The sequence below is a fragment of the Felis catus genome, chromosome E1 (genome assembly GCF_018350175.1).
Source record: "Felis catus isolate Fca126 chromosome E1, F.catus_Fca126_mat1.0, whole genome shotgun sequence".
NCBI classification, from domain to species: Eukaryota; Metazoa; Chordata; class Mammalia; order Carnivora; family Felidae; genus Felis; species Felis catus.
In genome coordinates, this window is record NC_058381.1 from 3,037,561 (window position 1) to 3,051,500 (window position 13,940).

General features: G+C 55.6%; 2 protein-coding genes across 5 annotated transcripts; one reads left to right on the top strand and one right to left on the bottom strand.

Moving 5' to 3' along the window:
- Nucleotides 1–6,813: 6,813 nt before the first annotated feature.
- On the top strand, nt 6,814–8,730 carry RANGRF (RAN guanine nucleotide release factor). 3 transcript variants are annotated; one of them, XM_045044668.1, is made up of 5 exons: nt 6,814–7,511; nt 7,600–7,716; nt 7,934–8,090; nt 8,198–8,283; nt 8,480–8,730. In XM_045044668.1, the coding sequence occupies exons 1-5, from the start codon at nt 7,327–7,329 to the stop codon at nt 8,577–8,579; spliced, it is 645 nt and encodes a 214-aa protein (XP_044900603.1). In that variant the 5' UTR covers nt 6,814–7,326; the 3' UTR covers nt 8,580–8,730. The 3 variants fall into 3 exon arrangements, with proteins under 3 accessions (XP_044900603.1, XP_019672701.1, XP_003996246.2); XM_003996197.6 differs by having other exon boundaries at nt 6,826–7,511; nt 8,456–8,730; XM_019817142.3 differs by lacking the exon at nt 8,198–8,283 and having other exon boundaries at nt 8,456–8,482.
- SLC25A35 (solute carrier family 25 member 35) lies at nt 7,665–12,555 on the bottom strand. Of its 2 annotated transcripts, none has more exons than XM_019817141.3 (5): nt 11,564–12,555; nt 10,606–10,671; nt 10,012–10,164; nt 9,492–9,626; nt 7,665–7,871 (listed from the first exon to the last, which is right to left on the bottom strand). In XM_019817141.3, the coding sequence occupies exons 1-5, from the start codon at nt 11,936–11,938 to the stop codon at nt 7,863–7,865; spliced, it is 738 nt and encodes a 245-aa protein (XP_019672700.1). In that variant the 5' UTR covers nt 11,939–12,555; the 3' UTR covers nt 7,665–7,862. The 2 variants fall into 2 exon arrangements, with proteins under 2 accessions (XP_019672700.1, XP_006939835.1); XM_006939773.5 differs by lacking the exon at nt 7,665–7,871 and adding an exon at nt 8,703–9,319 and having other exon boundaries at nt 11,564–12,549.
- Nucleotides 12,556–13,940: the final 1,385 nt, after the last annotated feature.

The window sequence follows — 13,940 nt, forward strand, 5'->3', positions numbered from 1 at the left end:
CAAAACGGGAATTAGAGATCAAAGGCGGTAAGAGAAGGCCCTCCAGTCAGGCAATGATAATATACCATGAACCGAAGGGGATGATGACAGCTCTCCACACCTGAGGTCTACAAAAAAGCCACCTATAAGGGTTCCTGGCTGGCTCAGTTGGTAGAGCGTGTGACTCTTGACCTCCAGGTTGTGGGTTCAAGCCCCCACGTTGGGCGCAGAGATTACTTAAAGATCTTTTAAAAAAAATCTATAGCAACATCTAAAGCTAATAATCAAGTCCTGTCCTTTTTTGGGGTTCCGTCAGTCAACAACTCTCTGATGAAACCCTCTGTTAGACACCGGAAGCTCCACACACCCAAGTCACTGTTGTAATCTATTTTTCTGTGTGCTCCTTCGATCAAAAATCTTGTCTCCACCGTGGAGTGTAAGCTCCACGAGTATGAGAACTCCGTCTTTGCTCTCCCCTGGATCCGACCACCTGGAAACGTACCTACCGCCTACTAGGTGCTCAATCGCTATATGCGGAATGAATTAATAAATGTGAATGCTAAAATTAGGAAAGGCTGATACACTTTTTTTTTTTTTTTTTTTTTTTAAGAGAAGAGCAAATTTAGTGAATCTGGCTTGGCTTTTCAGGTCCTCTCAAGGATTTCCCTTTTTTACTTCATCTCTCCAGTCATTCAGAGTGGCAACTTCTTGCCATCACATTAAATGAGGGACACTGTGTGTGTGTGTGTGTGTGTGTGTGTGTGTGTGTTCAGGTGGGGGTGGAAGACACGAGAACCCTTAAGTCTTACTGTTTTCCTAATTTTTAAAAACATTTCTTAATGTTTATTTATTTTTGAGAGAGAGAGAGACAGAGTGCGAGCAGGGGAGAGGTAGAGAGAGAGGGAGACACAGAATCCAAAGCAGGCTCCAGGCTTCGAGCTATCAGCACAGAGCCAGACGCAGGGCTCAAACCCACGGACCGCATGATCATGACCTGAGCCGAAGTCAGAAGCTTAACCAACTGAGCCCCACAGGCGCCCCATCTGGTTTCCCAGTTTAATACCTGCCTGGCAGCCAACAGGATCCAGGGGGCAGGCAAACCTGTTTCCCTACCACCTGCGGTATTCAAGACGCTGGGGTGGAAATCAAAGAAATTTCAGCCTGTCATTGGACATGTGGGGGCAGCACACAGCCAGATGGTGGAGGCCCAGGTACTGCTGGGGTGGGGCTTGGGTTGGAGTCCGGTCTCTGGCTTCAGGAAGGACCTTCCTGTGTGAGCAGCCCACTGGGAGTGCCGGCCACTGTGAGTCAGTCCCCCACCCCCCAGAAGGGGTGGGTGTGTGCCGCTTCGCCTGTCCTGTGGCCACAAAATTCGGCCCAAGCTTTCAGGCTCAGGGAGGGATTCCCCGGAGTGGCTGAGGCCTGAGGGAGGACTAACCTTGTTACAGGAAAGCTCGGGACGGGGTGGGGGTAGGGGGGTGGGGGTGGAGACTTGACTTGCAAAGATGGTGATGTAAGGACTTGAACGAAGGGGTGTCTGGAGTATTAAGTGGGAGAGAGGACAGGCCTGGGGAAAGACCTAACAAGCATATTAGGGAACCTGGAATTTCTCCAGAGAGCAACAGGGAATCTCTAGAAGGGGTCTGTTTCGGGGTAGAGATGGGACTACCACTAGGGCTGCAGGGGAGGAAGACAGAGGAGGGTGTGTGTGGTGGGGGGGTCCGGGAAGAAGGCGTGGCACTCTCCAGGCAGGAAATGCTGGCCCAGACTGGAGATGGAGAGAAATGGAAGGGTTCCAGGGACACCAGGAGGCAGAACTCACCAGGAACTGGATGTGAGGGGAGGAAGAGAGCGTGGGGGGGCCAATGGTGGAGCCCAGACTTCTTGCTTGGACCGGCTCCATGATAATCTCATTAACCGTGATAGGAACACTGGGGAGGGGGCACGCTTGGGTCAAGAGGCTGTGCTGTGCTCAGGACGCACCGACGGAGGTATCCAGCAGGCGGCCAGGACACATCTGGGATGGAGGTGAGGATCTGGGAGGCCCTGATGTACTTACGGAAAAGGTTATCCAGAAGGACCCATGACTCACTCTGAGGCTGTGTGCCGTCCGCTAGCTCCGGGCAGAGGGTCCTCAGGAAGAAACGTCACTGAGCCCTGGCACATGGTACTGTCGCCTCCGTGTGACTGGCTACGGACAACCCACGGTGACAAGGAGGAATGGCAGAATCATAGGCACCTGCACTCCACCGTTGGGAGCTGGAGGAAAGGATGCTGTCTCCTCCCGGTCCCACAGCCAAACCCTTCGGTGCCCGTGTCCTATTTCTGTCATCAGTGTAGCCATTCTTCTCGGCCAGGCCTCCATCTTGGACACTGATCTCCATGTTTCCTTCCACCTGGGATCACCCAGGTCATGGCTTCCCTTGCTCATGGCTTTTCTGGTGCCGTCTCTTCCTCTCCCTTCTCTACCAGCGCAGCACAGACCCTCATCACCCTGAACTTGGGATATCACACTGACCTCTTATTCTATGTCACCCTAACTGGTCCAACACCAACTGGAAGGTGGCATCAGGTGCTACATGTTATAGATTATTTTCCACAAGACCACCTTCACTTCAGATGCCAACTATAAATCTCCTGGGTCCCCAAGTCACCCACATTTCTGGCCAAGTGGTTATAAATTCCAGGCTTCCTGCAATGCCCACAGGTTCGATATTTCACTGGAATGACTCACAGAACTCAGGGAAGTGCTCTACTTAGGACTGCTGTTTCACTGCAAGGGTCTGGAAGGGTCCTAGAAGCAGACCTTCTAAGCCCATTCCCCCAGGAGACAAGGGGTATCATCCTCCTGGCGCATCGGTGTGTTTACCATCCAAGAACGTCTCCCTGAGCCTCAGTGTCCAGAGTTTTTACTGGGGCTTGGGGTCTGATTGGGCTGATATCAAGTGGCTCGAACATGGTTGGTCTCTACGGTGTGGCCTACGCTCATCCTGACTCTTCCCTTTGCATAAACCATGTAGTCGTCCCATTGGTGCAAGCTAGCAGGGCCCGCCTTGAGTAACCAGGAAGCCCCGTCACTTGGAAGATCCCAAGGATTTAGTTTCCCTCTCAGGAATTAAGAAGGCCAGTCGAGTTCTTTATCTTATGATATCTCTTGACTGGTTTTAACTGGTAAATAAGTGCTTGTCTCTTAAGCAATATCCATTCGATAAATATTTATGGACCAGGCCCCGTACAACTCAGTGGGAAGCTAAAGGTAAAAGATGGGTATGGTTGGGGCGTCTGGGTGGCTCAGTCGGTTAAGTGTCTGACTCTTGGCTTTGGCTCAGGTCATGATCTCACAGTTTGTGGGTTTGAGCCCCATGTGGGGCCCCACATGGCTGGGGATTCTTTCTCTGCCTCTACTCCTCTCCCCTGCTTGTGGTCTCTCAATCTCTCTCTCTCTTAAAACAAAACAAAACAAAACACAACAAAACAACAACAGAAACCTCCTGGTGCTTAGAATCTACTGAGGATTAGAGCATTACAGCACAGTGAGTATCTACAGTGGGGACAAGGAAGTCAAGCATCACAGGAGCCCTCTGAAGGATCAGTGAACCCTGACAATGAGTTAGCCAGGGAAGAGAGGGAGAAAGTTCTAGGCAGAAGGCACATGTATAAAAGCACTAAGGCATGAAAGAGAACGACTTAGCCAAAGGGCTAAAGGAAGTTCAGAGTACCTTGCATATAGAGCATGAGGGGAGAAGGGGGAGATACAGGGCTGGAAAGGTCCGTGGGGGGTGGGGGTGGGGGTTCTGGGTGACAGCTATAGAATCATCCCCAATACAAGGGTACATGGTCTTCCTCAAACACTGCCTTCACGATGCCAGGTCTTTGGTTAGAAATCTCCCAGGGCTACCACTGTCTGCCCCAGGACCGTGGGCACCTCTCCGAGGCAGCTTCAACCGGGAAGTGAGGGCACTAATGTCTATAACGTTACGGGATGGAGACTGTTCACCCCAGCTCTCTCGCTCCGCTGGGGGCTCAGAAAGTGACACCGTGTTTCACACATTTTTGGATTTTTTTTCTCAGAGCCTAGTCCACGGCCATGGCACGTACTTCATAGCCAGGTTTGTCTTTTCCTCTTTTTATTTAAAAAAAAAAAAAATTTTTTTTTTAAGTTTTATTTAAGTAATGTCTCCACCCACCCTGGGGCTGGAATTCACAACCCTGAGATGGAGAGTCGCATGAGAGCTAGCCAGGCTCCCCCACAGCTGGGTTCCTTACGCTCCGATCAATCAACTTGGATGGGGAAAAAAGTATGCTTATTTCCAATGACCAATCGGAAATGCTTGTTATGCATTTATGCTTATTTCCAATTGAAATTCAGCAGCTCCTGCAGTTGTGACTGTAGATACCACAGTAGCAGGAACAGTACCAGAGGCCCTGTCACAACGGCGGCCGCAGATACTGTCACATTACAGGGGTTGCTGATCTCTTGAGGTACGATTTATGTGCATTGCCAGTTTGACGTCACACTTTCCAGCCCTGCTGTTAGATCTTGTGAACGTGATACCAGAGAAGCACATCTTGACTCTAACAAGAATCTGGGGGTTTGGGGGCGCCTGGCTGGCTCAGTTGGTTAAGCATCTGACTCTTGATCTCAGCTCAGGTCATCATCTCACGGTTCGTGGGATGGAGACCCGCGTTGGGCTCTGCGCTGACAGCGTGGAGCCTGCTTGGGATTCTCTTTCCCACTCTCTCTGCCTCTCCTCTGCTTGCAAGCACGCTCTCTCTCTCTCTCAAAATAAATAAACTTTAAAACAAATCTGGGGTTTTCATTTTGATTATTATATTTACATAGTTTCATTTCCTTTGTAGTCATACATATTTTACTTTATGAATTTGAAAACATTTTCCTGAGTAAGGGTCCATGGGCCTCACCAAACGGCCAAGGGGACACACGGTAGAAAAAAAAAAGGTAAAAAAACCTGTGCTTAATAGAAGTATATATGTCACCCTCATTCTTCCTAAAATTGATGTTTGACTTTGGATACTGAGGTCATCTCTCTGGTCCAAGTCCATCACTTCCAATCCCTGGTGCCCTCAAAGGTGCTCTGGGACACCTGTCCCCAAAGAAAACAGCTGTATCAAGTGCATGCAGGGCATCACCTAAGGGAACATCCTAGGGGTACGGAATCCATCAGTTGCAGATCTCTTTCAACCAGTGAGCTGAGAGCCGGACAAACCCTCACACACACCCTCCCTTGGGCCACCTGGGTCTACTGTGACTCGTCCCATGATACCCTTCATCCTAGCGACGGCCAGCTGGACCAGGGATTTCACTAGTGTCTGGCTAGTGGCCTGGGAGGTGGCCAAGCACGAGGGCTCACCAAACAGGTACTTTCCAGTTGGATGACCCAGTTAGTTTCTGTCTCTGGGAGACTGCACTTGAACATGCAAGGGGTCAGCAGTTGGGAGGGCCAGAAGAAGTGATCGACACAAAGACAGAGGTAAACGGTGAGATAAGGGAAACGAAGTCCAAAGTGGAGCTTGCCAAGTGAGGGTGGGGGTCTGGCCCTGTGCCTGTGTCACTTCATGAAGGTCTGCCTCTCACCACTTGCAAGAGCGGACCTAACCTGCGCCCCCAGAGAATTGTGGCGGGCCAGGAATCCCCAGTCTCACACAAGGCTCACAGCACAGCATGACTCCTGGCATGCCAGAGACCCAAATCGATGGAGTGGAGGGCTTTCTCCTCAGTCTCCCTAATCCTGGCTCAGTAGGCCCCCACCCCCTGTGCCCAGTGCCAGGGCCCTGTTAACCTCTTTGTCCTTGAAATCCCCTTTCCAAGGGTTCCCTATCTGCTTGACTGCTCACAAAGCAGTTAGAGCTGGTACTGCACAGGTGGGGTTGGGCTGGGGGTGGGGGAAGGTGGCAGGCAGAGATGGGGAGGGAGGGACCAAGAGGTCTGCCACTCCCCACCTGACAGAGGCCACATGGAGTAGACCTCTGGGATCTGGCCCCCTTGCTTTCCCTTGCCCAAGCTCCTTCTCTCCCTCTGGGGTCTGTAACACTCCCCTCCTCTCTAGAATTCCTCATGGATCAAACCTAGTCCACTCTCCTTGCCCAGAAACAGATCCAGAGATGCTGCTACGTCCATAGCTCGTTTAATCCTAACGTTTTAGAGGCGAGGACGTGAGGCTGAGAGAAGTCTGATGCTAGCAGTCAGAAGAGAACAGGCCAAGCTCCTTCGGACGCTCTATAAAGACCCTGCACAAGGCAGCCTCTCCAGCGTCACTGTTCACAGCTGCCTGCTACCTGTTCCTCACTGCACCCTTGCCAAACTGATATGCTAGCCTCTCCCAAAATACGCCATTTCATCTCCAAGTCTTGGCTCCTGATGATGCCCTGGCTAAAATACCCCTAGGATGCCCTAGTGAATTTTGGGTCAAAGTGTACTCCACGGTTCCCTGGTGAGGCAGGGATCGGGTCTTAATTGCCTCTGTACCCTCCAGCTTTGGTAAGGGGCCAAAAATGAGGTGTCCCCTGACCCCAATGCCACTAGATTATTAGGGTCCATAGTAGAGTCCCACTTGGAACCCCGTGGGTGGGGTTTATTGAATCATTTAACAATACATAATGGGTCTATTATGTTCTAAACACTCTGCCCGGTGCTGGGGATCAAACGTGAATGGAGACATTAGCTGGCAGGATAGCACTGAGCAGACACTTTAAGAACATTCTAAAAATCTATAAAAGAGAAACAACAGAGGGTTTAATCCGTGTTTTCCTCCAGGTGCGTGTTGGGGCGGCCACCCTCCCCACTCCCCACCGCGTTCTCAAGGCGAGATTTGAGAGGGATTAAGCATTATAATCCCCGGGTTGGGTCTCGCGTCCAGGAAAGCATGAGGCCTGAATCCTAACCAGGCCCCACACCTGGCCCCACTGTATCCCTAATTCCCCGCATCCGGGAATTAGCGGTCTGGTTTGCAGCTCGCTGCCATCAAGGGGCCCCAAAGAGGGAGTTGCGAGACCCTCAAACTATTCTCCCCGGACTCCGGAGACCCCATCTAGACGCCGGTCCCTGGCACGAGCAAGGGCCCCTAACGAGGGTCTCAGGCGACAATCTTAGGAGGTGCAACCCTTTTTAAAAGAGGAGACGGGTGGGCGCGAGCTCGGGAGCAGGCGGGCATCATTATTCCCAAACCGATATCAGAGCTCTCGCAGACGCCCGGGTCGGGGGTGGGGGGCCCCCGGGAGAGCGTGGCTTCCGGGATCCGCCCCGCCGGGCACCGCCCCAAAGACGCAGGCGCCGACTGGCCAACGCGACCGCGGGGCGGGACCAAACGCTAAAGGGGCGGGACTAGGATGGCCCGGAGACGGCCTGGGCGGCGGCGAAACGCCGGAGGGGAAGCGGCGGGGCCGCACGTGGGTTTTTCGTGCATCTCTGTAATGCCCGAACCTAGTCCCAGGCGCATGGAGCCCACGCGAGACTATCCGCTGTTTGGGGGGGCCTTCTCCGCCACTCTCCCCCCCGGGGCCATCGACGTGAGGTGAGAAGGCGCGGGCACCGCTGGCCGACAGGGTGGGATGCGGGGAGCGGCGGGGGTCACCCCGGGGGTCTGCCTCGCCTCTCTCCAGCGATCTCCGGCCGGTCCCGAACAATCAGGAAGTCTTCTGCCACCGCGTGACGGACCAGAGCCTGATCGTGGAACTTCTGGAGCAGCAGGCCCACGTGCAGGGAGAGGAGGCTGCGCGGTGAGGGAGGCGGCGCCCGCGCGGCTGGCCAATGGGAGGGCCGGAGCTGGAGGAGTGGGCGGGGCCTGCGGCTGGACGTTTAATCGGGGCAATGAGAACTCCAAGGGCAACACTTTATCACCGGAAGCGAGCGAAGCTCAAAGGACTCAAAGATGCTGGGGGGGAGGGGAGGAGCGGTGAGAGATGCCCCTGCCTGACTCTGCTCCCCCTACTCTAGATACCACTTTGAGGACGTTTGCGGGGCGCAGGAGGCTAGGGCTGTGCAAGTGGAAACTGTGCAGCCCCTCTTTTTGGAGAACCTGGCCCTGAGGGGCTGCTGTCAAGAAGCCTGGGTCCTCTCTGGCAAGCAGCAGGTGGCTAAGGAAAACCAGCAGGTGAGGGCAGGGAATGTGAGATTCCTGGAGGGGTGAAGGGAGTGGCCCCGGCGGGGGAGGGGTGAGGGGGTGGGGTCGGGTAAGCATCCTGACACTGATCCCTTTAGGTAGCAAAGGACGTGACGGTGCACCAGGCCTTGCTGCGGCTGCCCCAGCACCAGACTGATGTCCTGCTCACCTTCAGTCAGCCCCCGTAAGGAGGACAGATAGGACACATGGCTCATGGCTGAGTCCCCAGGAGGATCTGCTGGGAGGGGAGGAGCAGGGAGACTGGCTGGTGGGGTTCTCCTGGAAACAGGAGGTGGGAACTTCCAAACCCGAGGCCTGGATGATGTTCTCTCTCCATCTGTTTCCCCACCCTCAAGCCCTGACAACAGGTCATTTCTTAGCCCTGAAAATCTGTCACTTCTGCCCTGGAGCCTGGGTGACTTTGAACAGCTGGTGACCAGTCTGACCCTTCACGATCCCGGCATCTTTGGTCCCCAGTAAAGATCCTGAAGTACCGCGTGACGCTGCTGAAGCACATGGGGGCCCCGTTCTGCAAGGGGAGCGAGGGTTTGGAGATATTCCCCTAATTCCTTCCCTGTGCATAAACATAAGACACCTCCTGTCTGCAGAAATAAACTTGCTTTATACCCAAGATAATCTCTGTGCCATTGCATCTAACAAGACACCTGAACCCCCACCCCCACCCCCCGCCGGGTTCCCTTTGGTCTTGGAGTGGGGAGTGTAAAGTTTGTGCATCAGAGCAGAAGGGACCCAAGGCTGCCCAAATAAAAGGAGGAAATACTTTGGAGTGACCGGTTCAGCCCTGAGAGAGGGGTATGAAGTGTCCAGGGGGACGGGTAGGGAAGGTTTAAAGAAAGTGACACCCAAGAAAGGGAGGGAAACTATCCCTTGTAGTGATTCGACCCTGAGAAGACAGTTAGGGAGTGGCGTAGGCGGTTCCCTTTGGATGGACGAAAAGATCCGCTGGTCAGAAGTCACGAGAACACAAGAGTGGAGGCAGAAGTGTCTAAGGAGTGCTGATGTGGTGGTGTGGGAAGGACTGGCTGTTATTTGGTGTACGTGTGGTAGAGGGTGCGTAACTGGTCCCAGAAGAAGAGGGAAAGGATGGTGTGGGGGCCAAGGCGGAAGTAGGAGGCACCTATACCCTTGTACATGCCAAAAATGCCCTCTGTCCGAGCGGTCTGCCGCAGAGCATCCAGCATCCCCCGGTACATGAGGCCCTGAGAGCAGGTTGGAGAGGGAGGGAGAGCACAGGGAAGGGATCTGTCAGAGCCCACCAGGGGGCCTCTTCTCGGCAGCCTGCCTTTCTGGCCGTCCCACCTGCCCCCACAATCTGCCTACGCCCACCCCCTGGCTCTCCCTGCCTGCCGACACTCCGGAGCACTCCCTTACCTTGCCCTGAGAGTCCGTGGGCTGGTTGTAGAGCCTCGTGCTGACCACATCAAACGGCGTCATGGCCAGGACCACCGCAATGCCACTCACCATGGCAGCTGCCAGAGCCACTTTCCAGCTCTGGGGAGGAAGTATCTAAGGGTGGAGGGAGGAAGAGTTTTGTCAGCCAATCATTCGAGGCCTAGGGAAGGATAGGCCCCGTCCTGGGGACACAGGAGAGAGCTGGTAACTCGGGAAGCTCCCATGCCACCAGTTGTAATACAGCGTGATGACACTTGGAAGGAGGAAGGGCAGGCTGCTTGGGGACTCAGAGACGACTTCTGCGAGGTAAGCGAGGTAAGCGACAAGAGGACTGTGGGAAGGGTGTCAAGAGTCAGTGAGCCCCAAGCCCTCCTGCTGTTCCCTTGTTCCCTCACACTGAATGTCAGCACTGTCCCCTCTGGGGGGGGGGGACCCTTCAGCTTGCCCTTCCCCCCTGCCCACGTTCCCGGGGTGGCCCCACCCCTTTCCCAGGCAGTACCTCCCACTGGGTGATGAGGTCCTTGGTGGATGAGAAGGTGCACAGCTGGGTGGAGGAACCGATGATAACTCGGGGCAGGCCGCCCAGGGCCCCACGCCACAACCCCACCAGACCATGTTTCTGGCCAATCTCGCTTAGCGCCTGAAACATGCCCTGGCAGGGGGAAGACCACGGGGGCGGGCTTCAGTCCCCCCAGCATCAGGGGCTGCCACCTAACACTGCCAGGGAGGGGTCCTTAACAGGCACCCGGTGTCCGGACAACCAGTTCCGTGTGGACTTAAGAGTCGTCATGTGGTCCCTTCAGGGATCTACCACCCCCCGTGGTTCCTTTCTTCATCACCCCAGAATAGGGGCAGGAAGCAAGGGAGGGCATGAGCAGCTCAGGAGAATGGGATGGGAGAAACAGGTGCAGAGACGTGGAGGAAGTGGGGACCACGTGGGAAAGAGGGTCTGGGCAGACTCCAGGGACGCAGTGGGGCTGAGCTGGTGGACCAGGCAGAGCCGGGGCTGGGTTGCAGTTGTTGGGGGCAGGCAGAGAGCTGGGGGGCAAGGGGCGCGGGGGGCAAGGAGCCAGTGGGGCTGGAAAACCCTCACCTGATGCTTATACTGGTGCCCTACCGCAATTTCCGAGGCTGCTTGTGCCTGTAGGTGTGTCTTCACCTGGGGACGAGAGAGTATCACAGCCTCCAGCCCGGGGGGCCACCCTCCCACCCCAAAGACCCGAACGCCTGACCCCCTCACACTTCCTCTGGGGTGTTCGGCAAGGTATATCCTTTTAATCTGATAATTATTGTTGTTCCCACTTAACAAATTGGTCATGAGACTCTGTGTCCCTTGGCTCCAGTCCCAGGGGATGGATCTCTTAGCGCGGAGAAGACACCCCACCCCCTCTACATCCTCCTTCCCTTGGGATGGTAGGGTGGGGGATGGGGAGGTTGGAGAAAGGCAACATTTCCTAGGACTGTTCCCGTATGGCAACACTCTGGTGTTCGGCCTCTCATGCCAGCTCTTATTCTCAGACTGGATCTCCAGTCACCACTGTGAACCAGCCTGCCCATCCAACTGGGGCAGGTTGTGAGGGGTCATCTGTAAAACTTGCTCTCTGGCCCCCAAACCCCACGGGGGCATGTGGAGGCTGATTTTTGAAGGGGTCACTGTCCCTGAATCTCATACCCTGAGAGCGAGACCAGACAGACTGCCTCTCTTACAGAACTGACTGCCTCCCAGGATCTTCCAAGAGGAGCCCTAAGCAAGGCCTAATCCTAGCAATAAGCAGCTGTGTGACCTTGAGCTGGTCACTTCCCCTCTCTGGGCCTCAGGCTATTGACCCTTCATCTATTCCAGAAAACTCAAAGGAGAACACTGCGGGATTCTAATTCTGTGATGCCTGGGACTTTCCTTGATCCCCTACACCCGCTGATGTATGGTGCTCAAATTCCCCATCATCCCCTGCACGGACCCACTTCCAAGCTCCGTATCAGCTTGTGCAGGCCCGGGCCCACCCGACACCAAGTGTCTGCCTGAAGGCCCCAGGCAAGATCCTTCTTCTCACCATGTAGATGGGGCTCCCCAAGTAGGCTCCCATGACCCCGGCCAGGGCCCCAGCTGCTGCGCTTCGTGGAGGGCTGAGGGTGCCTTCGGCAGTGTGCAGGTAGCCCCCAGCCTCAGCCAGCCCGTAGGTGCCCAAGCGGATGCCATTCATCAGGAACTGGTATAAGAGGGCGGGGGCCAGTCCCTTCTGCAAGGCAGCCAGGCCGTCCACCCTGCCGATGGTGATGAAGGCGTGGAAGACGTTTCGGTAGTGCCGCTGGTAGGTGCCCGGGGCCTGCAATTCTCCCTGCAGCTGCATCCTGGTCTTTACCACTTCCAGGGGGTTGGTGAACAGACAGGCCCCGCAGGCTGCCAGGCCGCTCATCAAGAAGTCCATGGTGGGGTAGCAGTAACAGGAAGTGGCCCGGGAGTAAAAAAGTAAAACTGAGCTTCAGCAACGGGGAGGTCAGAAATCAGGGGGAGGGCCTCAGTCTTAGCAGTCCGGGCTGCAGGAGATAGGAATTGAGAGGTCTGGAGCGGAGACTGTTAGGGTCAAATGTCAAGAGGTCAAGGGTTAGCTGGAATTTGGGAGTCAGGAGCTGGCAAAGAGAGAAGAAAAAGGAGTTTAGGAGAGCCTGGTGAGAAGGTTATGGCAGGGCTCTGTCGGTCAAGGATTTGAGGCCAAGGAAGGGCGGAAGTCAGGAGGATGGCAGGTGGAATGATGAGGATGGTCGGCTACGGGGGCCCAGGAGCAGGGGAGGGAAATGCGGATTCGGGAGATGGGAGCCGGGAGGAAGGAAAAAGAAAAACAGCAGGTTACGGAGGAAAAGGATCCTGGAGAAGATCGGTGGCGTCCCGGGGAAGGCAACGGGATCGATCTGTATCGGGGAAGCAAGTCGGGACTCCAGCCCGGGATAAGCGTCCCCGGGCAGCTGCCGAAGCCCGCTGCAGCTCCGGCCAGGGGTAGCCAGCGGAGGCCGGGCCGCCACACTCCAGTCACTGGAGCGCGGCGCCCAATCGGGAGCCGGGGAGAGCCGCAGCCAGGAGCGCCAGCCAATCAGCGCCGAGCCGGCTCCGCGGCCAATGGGAGGTGCTCTGGACGACCCGGCCCCCGGAATCCTGGGAGAGGCTGTTGAAATTAACTCTCCCCACGCCGGCGCCGGCGCCGGCGCGGCGGACGGGAAGCTCCGGCAGGGGCGTTGGGGGAGCAGAGCTTGTATCTCCCGCGGGGAGGAGAGGCTGGACCCAGGGCTCCTGGGCTGGGGTTTGGGGCTGCTCCTCTCGCGGGCCGAGGGCGCCCCTCCCTTCGCCTTCTGTCCGGGTCTGTGTCAAACTGTGGATCCGCTCCCTCCTGGGTTCCGGCGCCAGGTGAAGCCGGAGGCTGCGGCTACGCCCGCAGGTGCGGATGGGGGACACACCTGCTGGACCGGATGGATCTCTTGAGGCTGTGGAGAGTATTCGTAGGCTCCAGCGCCGGGGTGTGGTGGCTGCGGGCCCCGAAGGTTGGCGTGGGAGCGCAGTCAACCCTGAGCTCTTGATCCTCGCGGCAATCCAGAGGCGAAGGGCGGACAGGGCAAGGCAGGGGGTTAGTTCCCTGGGCTTAGGTTTACACTGTCAGCTTGTGGGGGGGGGGGGGGCGGGGGGGGAGCCTGGGATCCTGGACCCCTGTCTTTGCTCATGAGTCCGCTGACAGTTAATCACGGGAGAACCGAGGAAAGAGGTTGGGTTAGCTAGCAACCCTGGGAAGGGGTGGAAAGAGAAAGAAGGCTTGGGAGAAAGAAAGCAGGATGGGGGATGTCATCTTGGGGAGGGAGGGAGGAGGAGGAGGAGGAGGCAGAGGCTGCCTGGCTGTGTGTGAGTGAGGCAGCCACCAGATTTAGACTCAGCTCCTCTGGAGTTCCAGTTTGGGTCCTGTTGTGCACCGGTTCAGTGACCTTAGGCAAGTTACTTAACATTTCAGACCTTCCTTTCTAAACAGGAATGATAATTATCTATTGCACCGACCTGAGTGCAAGTGTTGGACCTGTACTAAGTGCTCAGTTACCAGGTTTCCAGAAAAGCCGGGAGCTGTCAGACTCCTGTGCCCTGTGCCCTCCAGTGTCTTGTTCCCACTGCCCGGAATGTCCCTTCCTTCTTTTGGCGATTCCCAAACCATTCCTCACCTTGACCTTTACTTCTCCTGACACTTGAAGCTTTTTCAAGTTCTCCACTTTCAGCCATTTCCATCTGGCTTTGCTCCTCAAGCATTTACCCACATTTTTCATTTTAATTAGCAATTGTTTACTCCCGGACTCCTTCACCTCCCTGGGAGTTCTTGGATGCCCCAGCCCACCCCTAGACCCTGTCTGAGTCATATCTATCTCACCATTGTACTGCTACCTCATTGAGCAGTTCAGATG

Bases quoted from the DNA above. Each gene is read 5' to 3' on its own strand.
- RANGRF (XM_003996197.6), top strand. From the start codon at position 7,327: ATGGCCCGGAGACGGCCTGGGCGGCGGCGAAACGCCGGAGGGGAAGCG. The intron at 7,717-7,933 runs GTGAGGGAGGCG...CCCCTACTCTAG, and splicing joins CAGGGAGAGGAGGCTGCGCG to ATACCACTTTGAGGACGTTT. The intron at 8,091-8,197 runs GTGAGGGCAGGG...TGATCCCTTTAG, and splicing joins TGGCTAAGGAAAACCAGCAG to GTAGCAAAGGACGTGACGGT.
- SLC25A35 (XM_006939773.5), bottom strand. From the start codon at position 11,938: ATGGACTTCTTGATGAGCGGCCTGGCAGCCTGCGGGGCCTGTCTGTTC. The intron at 10,672-11,563 runs GTGAGAAGAAGG...TCTCGTCCCCAG, and splicing joins TGGGGAGCCCCATCTACATG to GTGAAGACACACCTACAGGC. The intron at 10,165-10,605 runs GTGAGGGTTTTC...TCCCCCTGCCAG, and splicing joins GGCACCAGTATAAGCATCAG to GGCATGTTTCAGGCGCTAAG.